This window comes from Chenopodium quinoa, unplaced genomic scaffold (assembly GCF_001683475.1).
Source record: "Chenopodium quinoa cultivar QQ74 unplaced genomic scaffold, ASM168347v1, whole genome shotgun sequence".
NCBI classification, from domain to species: Eukaryota; Viridiplantae; Streptophyta; class Magnoliopsida; order Caryophyllales; family Amaranthaceae; genus Chenopodium; species Chenopodium quinoa.
The window spans coordinates 1,264,239-1,274,004 of NW_018742372.1; the positions used below are offsets into that span (position 1 = coordinate 1,264,239).

General features: G+C 43.6%; 1 protein-coding gene across 1 annotated transcript; it reads left to right on the plus strand.

Moving 5' to 3' along the window:
* The first annotated feature begins 7,723 nt into the window (after positions 1-7,723).
* Positions 7,724-9,410, plus strand: LOC110697014. Its single transcript, XM_021874350.1, has 3 exons — positions 7,724-8,092; positions 8,182-8,536; positions 8,620-9,410. Exons 1-3 carry the CDS (start codon positions 7,724-7,726, stop codon positions 9,408-9,410), a joined length of 1,515 nt encoding a protein of 504 aa, XP_021730042.1.
* The last annotated feature ends 356 nt before the right edge of the window (positions 9,411-9,766 follow it).

Consider the following 9,766-nt stretch of genomic DNA (forward strand, 5'->3'; position numbering starts at 1 on the left):
CAAGCCCATTGTCATGGCCGCTGGGTCAAGTGGTGGAAAAACAGACCTTGACAATGTCAAGGAAAGTGCGCCTGTTCAAGAAGCAGGAGGCAAGAAAAGAAAGGCTGATCAGATGAGGACCGCAAGAAAAGAGAGAAAATAGCAATCATTGGCAGAGGAGCGGTGAGATGAATTCCGCCCTTAGTTGGCTAGTGAGCATACGGACCTGATCTTAGGCGACTCGCTCCGTGACTGAACAGTCAAGGTTGGGACGACTGCTCTGAGAGTTTTGGGTGATGACTTTCATCAACTTTTGAAAGAATACAAAGACATCTTTGCATTCGAAGTCCATGAAATGCCAGGCATCTGTCCTGACCTAGCGGTACATAAATTGGCCGTGGATCCGAAAAAGAAGCCGGTAAGGCAGAAGAAGCGGAACCATGGCGAAGAAATAAGTCAGGAGGCAGCCGTCGAAGTTAAGAAACTACTTGATGCAGGGTTCATTCGGCAATGCTACTTCCCAGACTGGGTTGCGAATGTAGTGCTTGTTAAAAAGCCGAATGGTACCTGGCAAATGTGTGTGGACTACACTAACCTAAACAAGGCGTGCCCAAAAGACAGTTACCCTCTTCCTAAAATTGATAATTTGGTCGACTCAACAGCCGGTCATGCTTAGATGAGCTTTATGGACGCCTACTCTGGTTTCCATCAAATTCCTTTATGGAAGAAAGATGAGGAGAAGACGGCTTTCGTCACTGATCAAGGGTTATATTGTTACACGGTCATGCCGTTTGGTCTGAAGAATGCCCCGGCCACCTTCCAGCGAATGATAAATACTGTGTTCTTTGAATCAGATTGGGAGGAACGTAGAGGCATACATTGATGATATGATTGTTAAGTCTAAGCTTCAGATAGATCATCTGTCATACCTCCGAGAAACTTTTGCCACACTCAGGCGGCACCATGTCATGCTCAATCCCAAGAAATGTGTATTCGGAGTTGAGTTTGGGAAATTTCTCGGATTTCTTATCAATCAGAGAGGAATAGAGGCGAACCCTGAGAAGGTGCAGGCGGTCATCGACATGCAGTCGCCTCGTACCGTCCGAGAGGTTCAGAAGCTAACAGGTTGTCTGGCGGCCTTGGGAAGATTTCTAAGTCGATCAGGCGATAAATGCTTATACTTCTTCCAGGCCATTAAGAAAAAAGCAAGGTTTGAATGGGGGCCGGATGCTGAGGCGACCTTCCAAAAGTTGAAAGTTCATTTGCATTCCTTGCCGAGGCTGGTCAGTCCTTTGCCCAAAGAAGTACTTTACATGTATCTGGCCGTCTCAGATCATGCTTTAAGTGTTGTCCTTCTTGCTGAAAGAGACGGCTGCCAGCTCCCGGCCTACTTTATCAGTCATGTACTGAAAAATGCCGAGTTGAGGTATCCCTTAGTGGAGAAATTTGGTCTCGCACTCTTTATGGCTGTTAAAAAATTGAAGCCCTACTTTTTGGCACATGCAGTCGTCGTGTATACAGAACAACCTATCAAGCGGCCACTGACCACCATGGAGTCGTCCGGCCGGATGATCAAATGGGCCATAGAAATTCAGAGCCTCGAAGTAACATTCGACCCTAGGAAAGCAGTGAAGGGGCAAGCCTTTGCTGATTTTATTGTTGAAATGACTCGTCCCCCTGATTCTCAAGTTCCAGACCAAGTCTGGAAGGTATATGTGGACGGGAGCTCTACTTCAAATGGTTGTGGAGCAGGCGTCATATGTTAGTCGCCAGAGGGCGACAGGTACGAGTATGCTCTACGTTTCAATTTTCAAGCCTCAAACAATGAGGCAGAATATGAAGACTTACTAGCCGGAATCCGCATGTGTAAGGCGGCAGGGGCAAGAAAGATGAACGCCTGTTCTAATTCACAATTGATAGTGAGTCAGTACAATGGCGAATACGAAGCAATCTATCCGGCAATGATCAAGTATTTACAGGAGGTACGACAAGCAGTCGGATCCCTTGAAGATTTTCATTTGACTCAAGTGCCGAGATCAGAAAACAACCAGGCGGATGCTCTTTCAAAATTAGCATCCTCGGCCTCCTGTGATACTCCACGAACTGTTTTCTGGGAGGTGATGGAGAAAAGAAGCATTGAGGAAGACCCTATTGGAATCTTAGACAGAAGTTCAACCTGGATGGATCCAATCAGGGCGTATCTGACAGACGGCACCTTGCCGGATGATCAACACCAGGCGGCTGCACTGAAAAAACGAGCAGCCAGCTTTGAAATGATAAAGGGAGAACTTCACAAAAGAGGATATCTTCAACCCTTCTTGAAGTGTGTTACTCCAGAAAAAGGACGAGAGATCCTAGAAGATCTCCACTCTGGTTACTGCGCTTCCCATGTAGGCGGCAGGTCGCTTGCTCAACGGGCAAGGCGACAAGGTTACTTTTGGCCTACTCTGGAAGCAAATGCAATGGAGATGGTGAAAAAATGTGATAAGTGCCAAAAGTTTGGCAAACTAATTCACCGTCCAGCTACCGACCTCACTACCATTTATAGCCCACTACCGTTTGCTAAGTGGGGCATGGATATTCTGGGTCCCTATACGCCTGCTACAGGCGGTAGGAAGTATATACTTGTGGCAGTCGACTACTTCACTAAATGGGTAGAGGCGGAGGCTGTCAAGGGAATCAAGACGAAGGATGTGATTTCATTCATCTGGAAAAATATCATCACTCGGTTCGGGGTTCCCATGTCTATGGTTTTTGATAATGGTCCCCAATTTGAGACGCCTGTCCTCAAAAGCTGGTTGGGTGACCAAGGTATCTCACATTACTTTGCATCAGTCGGCCGTCCACAAGCAAACGGCCAAGTAGAAGCCTTTAATAAAATCATCTCAGACGGACTCAAGAAAAATATTGAGAGAGCAGGCGGCCTGTGGGCAGATGAACTACCACATGTTCTCTAGGCCATTAAGACGACTGAAAAAGGATCGACTGGAGAGACCCCTTTTCTTCTAACTTATGGGGCAGAAGTTGTTCTTCCAATTGAACACTACGAGCCGACCCTTCGAGTAATGTTATATGACGAAGAGGCAAACTGGGAATCCATGCGCCTGGCCTTGGACTCACTCCCAGAAAGAAGGGGCAATGCAGTCTTGCGCCATGAAATTTACCGCCTGAGAATGACCAGATCATACAACAAAAAAGTACACAGGCGTCCACTCAAAGTGGGGGACTTTGTACTAAGAAAGATGGAAGCAGTCGGTAGGGCTATTGAGTCTGGAAAATTAACTCCCAATTGGGAAGGACCCTACCGAATCTATGAAGAGGTCAGGGACGGTACCTACCGTTTGGAAACACCAGACGGCCAATCGTTGCCTCAAACCTGGAATGTAGATAATCTTAAGAAATATTATTTTTGAATAATGTAAATAGCCGAGAGCTACTTAATAAAAGTTTACTATTTCATTCAATTTTGTACTAAGAGGGGCATGCCTACTGACAAACAGTTGGCTACTCTCCCATAACATAGTTCACCAAGAACTATCAAAGGCTCATGGCCGAAATGATCAGATCAGGCGCCATGCCAACTGATTCAAATGTTAAACTAATCCGACCTGTCCCAACATCATAGCAGGCGTCCGGCGGCATCCATCCGGATGAAATTTGTCGCAGAGAGCAGCTCCCTTTTGGGTGGAACATTGTTCTATAAAATAATTACACGACACCTATACGATTGTCTAACCAAGACAACCACGTAGTCGTTTCTCAGACAAGGATACCTCTCACTTAATCGACTAATCAGGTCCAACAAGTGTTTGCAGTAACCATCCGTGTCAACTAACCGACTGAACTACTTGGGATAAGAACAGTTGGTACCGTATGAGTTAATAGCCAACAAACATTGGCAAATAAAGGGGAACAATCGGTACCCACCGCTTGAAGCCCCTACTACTCGGGCACTCGGCGTCCAAGTAACAACCATGTTTACTTGGTCACTCCTTAAAACTTGGTATGAAACTAAAAAGGTGTTCATATATCGCCTGTTCTCACTAAGTTAACACAGCAGGGACTTGCCGGCCCAGACCGCCTAGTTTCTCTCGCTTAAAACCATGGCAGGTAAGAAACCACCTTCCTACTTGGTTAATACTAAAAATGACAGGACCGCCCGCCTAAAGGGGATCCAGTCTTTAAAGTGAGATTTGGATAAATGGTCGACTGATCGCCTAGCTTGGAAACAGACAACTAATCGTCCAGGGGCATAGGCAGTGTGGCTATCTCTTACCTGTCTATAACTATCGGCCATGCAAACAGTCGGTATAGTATGCAACTGGATATCAAAGTTTCGATGCTTAGCAAAATAAAAGCACATTCGAAAATGAACAAACATTTTGGTAAAAAGGCGACCTAAAATAATGATCGCCTAAGTTATATTAACAGCCGGGCATAAATATTCAAAACCCCGGCCCCTTGGCCAGGTAAAAAATACAAAAGAAGCCGGCCATAAAGACCGGCAAAATATTCAGAGCCCCGGCCCCCTGGCCGGGTAAGGAAAAACAAACGGCACGCAGGCCGAAGAAATAGAAGACAAAAGCTTAAGATGGGGGCAGATCTTCAACAGTAGCAGCTGCCGCCTGGTCAGCATTCTTCTTGCTTGACTCGGCCTCAGCTGCATCTTTTTTCGACGCATCTACCCCAAGCGGCACTAGGGCCACTACCGGATCCTCCTCCTCCAACGCCTCGTCCTCACCAGCCGCCAGGATCTCTTGATTATATCTTTCAGAGCACTGGCCATACATTTTTTCCCATGAGGCAAAGTCGGCATTGGGGAAGAGACGACCCCAGGTCAGGCGCTGGATCTGAGCCGAGTCTACCATCATCTCTCGGACCAGATCCTGCTTTTCCTGCTCGGCCTTTGCCGAGAGCTTCGCAGTGAGACTCTTCTCCTGAGTCGCCAAGCGCTCCTTAACGCGCTCCAAGGATTTCTCCAAGGAGTCGTATAAGGTCATTTTTTGGCGAAGAGGTTTCAGCTCGGCCTTGAGATTGTTGATGGTCGTCTCCAGCTCATTATTTCTCTTCTGAGCCGCCACCAACTAAGTCCGGATAGCAGAGGTAGCCTGCGCCTGATAATAAAGAATATCAGTTGTCAAAATCTCATTTTGGGCAATTTGAAACATTGCCTTATCACAGTCAGAAGCGACCATAGCTTTAGCAGCCTTTACCTCTTTGTTCTTCCTATCAAGCGGCTTGCGAAGGCCGTTCACTCGGAGCAGAGACTGAGTAAAAGGAAACAGGTGTCAGGTTTCAAACAAAAAACAGGCGTCCTGGAATCAAACAACAAAAATATACTAAGTAGACCTCAGCAAGGAGTCCTACAATTCCGTCTAGGTCAAGGGTGCCGACACCCCTGACCGCCTCTCTCTCAGCTGGAGGGACGAATTTGATTATGGACTTGGTCACCTCGACCAGGTCCGGTTCTTGAGGACCGGCTACATCAAGCATAAACAAGCACGTTAGACATAGTAAAAAGGAAGCAAGCCCGAATTCATAAGGACAGCTCCATACTTCTAGGCGGCCTGCTTAGAGTTTGAGAAGGGGGCGGCTGTTTCTCAGCCGCCGCATGTTTCCTGGCAGCGCCAGGAGAGCTCGCAACAGTCGTCATCCGGGTCTTGGAGTCCGGCTGTTGGGAGGAAGAAGTTCTTGAGGTGCCTGTCTAAAAAAAAAAGGGAAATTCCCATTGATACACTCCAGGTATTGACTTTTCTCAGCGGTACCACATTTTTTTTTTACTTCCTGCTGATACACTTGAGGTTTTGACTTTATAATTGACGTGATTAAGTCTGTTAATAAAACGTTAATAACTTAGTAATTCTAGGTTAAAAGCTGAGATTAGGTGAAAAGAATAAAATGCCCCCTTCTAATCCTTCCCTCCATCACCCATAATTAAACCCCTTCCCCTTCCATTTATGTCGATTTGACACAAAACAAACTCCTTGTTCAAATTTCATCTCTCTCTCTCCTCTGCTCTCTGCATCATTCTAGACGAAGTCCAAGGGTTTTGCAAGGAAATTGCGCTGATCTTTTTGGTCTACAAAATCATTAGAGGATAATCTAGCACAATTCAGGTACTTTAGCACTACTACTGTTCATTTTTGCATGATTTGGTGCAGTTGTGATGTTCTTTTTTCTTTGCGATTTTAAGTTAAATTCATGATGTAAATGTTGTATATTTGTGCGATTTTAGGGTTTTTTTCAGGTATATTAGGTGCGTGATTATGTGTGTTCAATTATTTATGTAGAGTATGTATTTAATTTGGATGAAATGGCATGATCCTATTTCATTGATTTACTTGAATTGGAATGTATTTGCTTATTTGATTGATTGTTGGATACCTGAATTGGGATTTATGTGCATGTTATAGGTAATTGGATACCTGATTTGGAATTTATTTGAATGTTGTGGATTGTTGGATATGATTTTGAATTTATATGCATGTTGTAAGTGTGTATAATGTTTACCTTCTTTTGCAGAATGGGTGATGTTGTGTTAAGGTTTTATTACTTTGATAAGCATGTTGATCTTGCTGTTGACTTAGATAGATGTAATTTGCTTGATTTGGTTATGGATTTTGAGGACACTGCTGCAGTAGACACTGAGTTTCCTATAGTCAACCCATCATTTGGTCATGGTTTCAATGAAAAGAATCACCCTTTACTAGATGATGCTGATCTTTTTAAGATGATTCACACCCTAGGTGAGTGTGAGATTTATCACATTTGGGTAGGTTTTGCTAAGAAACCAAGTGCCTTGAATAGAATGACAAATAGGCTAAGGAACAAGTCCAAATCCGCACAACCTTTTGCTGCACCTTCCCAATCTGAACCACCCCATATTGATCAACCTTCTGATACTGCACCCTCAAATGAACAACCCCCTCAAATTGAAACAGATCAACTTGTTCCTGAAACTAGACCTCCCCTTTTTTACCCTTCCCAAACTGAACCTCCCCTTTCTATTGAGGATATCAATCTTAATAATGAGTCCTCTCCACCTAGGTATACTGAGGGTTATGAGTCACCCCAAGATGAAACAAATCAATCTGCTACTAAGTATACCAAGGGTAGAAAAGGGTTTGAGAAAAGTATGGAAAAGATAGAGAATTCTAGGAAGGTTAAGGGTGCAGCAAAGGGTAAGAAGAAAGCTACAACTAAAACATCCCCAATGCAACCACCATCTCCCAAGTCTCCAAACACAGTCTTCAAGGGTTTACCACTTAGAAGGAGTCCTAGATTTTACCTTCGGCAGTAACTGACACACCTAATGCTTCTGATGCTGACCCATTGACAAATGCTTCACAAATAACTATGTTTAGGAAAAAGGTTCCTAGATCAACAACTATAAGAAAGGGGTTAGTGAAAGGATCAACTGTGACTGAGAAAAGGATGCTAGGTGTTGGTGACAGAGTGAGTCAGCTGCAAGGATCAGTTTCTAGGGTTAATGTAAATATGAGTGAGGGCAGTAGTGCTGGGGACAATGTGGGTGAGGTGCAAGGCACAAGTGATTCTAGAGTTAGAAGAAAGATGACTTTTGTTGTAGACAGCTCTGAGTCTATAGAGACACAACCCAATCCTGGTTTCAATCTTGGTGAAGAAGATGAGGATTCTGATGGAGATGTTGCACCAAAGGGTTCTATTGAGCTATGTGATTGAGCAGTTGTTTGGAGGGCATGATGAGTCATATAGACTACTGCCAATGTATGCTAAGATGTGCATAGAAACAAACCCAGAGTCCAAGGCTTTTTGTGCATGGAATGAAACAGAGTCTATCCCTAAACAACTTCAATTTTCAAGCCTTTTTATATCATTCACTGGACAATGGAAAGGTCTTTTAAGGGGTGTTAGACCTTTAATTGGTGTAGATGGAACCCACCTCAAAGGTAACTATGGGGGGGTATTGCTCTCTGCTGTGGGAATAGATGGCAATAATGAGATCTTCCCCATAGCATATGCTGTAGTTGGCCAAGAAGACAAGCAGTCATGGACCTACTTCTTTTGGCATTTGCTGAACATTGTAAAAGATTCATCAAGAGAGCATTGGACTATTATTTCTGATAGGCAAAAGGCAAGTGTTTGTTGCTTTTTTCAAATTTTCATTCTCTTTTTTTTTTATATGCAAACATACAAATGCTCATGCTGTAATCATTGTTTCAGGGAGTTGAACTTGCACTAGAACAAGTATGGCCAAAAGCTGACAGGAGGTTCTGCTGTAGGCATCTAAGTAGAAACTACAAGAAGCTATTTCCAGGCCCTATGATGTATGTTCTATTCTGGAGAGCATGCAATGCTTCTTCAACTTTCACATTCAGGAAAGATATGGAGAAGTTGCAGAAAGCAGGAGGAGATGATGTCATGACTTGGTTTGCAGAATTGGGAGAGAAGTCTAAGTGGAGTAAGCATGCATTTGACCCAAATGTTTGCAATGACTCCAATACATCCAATTTTGTAGAGAGCTTCAACTCTACTCTAGGGGTGAATAGGTGTAGGCCTATTTTGAATTTGCTAGAAGGTATTAACCCACCTCTTACTGTATTAACATTGTCATTTTATTCTGATTTGGTTTGTTTTTCTAAGTAAGATAATGTTGTGCAGGAATAAGGAGGGTATGTATGGTTAGAATAGAAACAAGAATGGAGAATGCAAAGTCTTTGAATGATGAAGACATAACTCCAAAAATTGTGAAGCTAGTGAAAGAAATAGGAAAAGCTAGCTCAAAATGCAGAGTATTCAAGTCCAGCCCTGGTGAATATGAAATTCATGAGGGAAGATCACAATTTCCTCTCAGCTTAAACAAGAAAGTTTGTTCTTGTGGGGCATGGCAACTGACAGGTGTGCCTTGTAGGCATGCCATTAGGGCTTGCATTGATGCCAAGTTGGACCCACATGACTTTGTCAGTTCCTGGTACTCTGTGAAGACTTATAAGCAAGCTTACAGTGTCTGTATCAACCCAATTCCTGACACAGAGCAATGGCCTGCAGATGAGTCAGGTAGAATCATCATGCCTCCTAAGATGAAGAGGGGAATTGGAAAACCAAGCAGGAACAGAAAGAGGGAAGAAGGTGAGGAGCAACCTGGAAAAATGTCAAAAACAGTGAAATGCAGCAAATGTGGTTGCTTTGGGCATAATAAGACAACCTGCAAGGGAGGCTTAACAGGAAAAGAGTTGAAGACAAATGAGCCTGTTGTCATCAAGAACCCTAGGGTCAGAGACCAAAGTAATGCAGCAAAGGCAGCTAAGGCAGCAAAGCCATCTGAAGCACTTGGATCTCAGTCTGCAGCAACTCAGCCTTCAACATCTCAAGCAGCAGCTTCAACCAAAAAAACTAAGGGAAAGAAGGGCAGACCCTCAGCTGAGCAACAAACAGTGCTGACAGCCTCATAGTTGCCTAGCCAACCAATCCAGATGTCTCAAGGAAACTCTCAAAGCTAGCAAGTGTTATGTTTTGCAAAGTAGTAGCAAATGCTTTTTTTTGGTGATTTGGATAGAAAGTCAAAATTTGTAGTCAACTCTATATGTTTTGAATTTTTTTTGCTGAACTTACATGGTAATGTTGAAGAATTATGCCATTTTGTCTGTATTAAGAATGGTGGCCACATTTTGAATGATTTTCCAGACTTTAATGAATGTTGGCAACTGATGCCATTTTGTTCAGCTTGTTAATTTTAGTTGATCTCAATGATTGATTCATTCAAAACCAAGAAAATACAACCTTACTCAGTCAAAATGCAAATTATTTT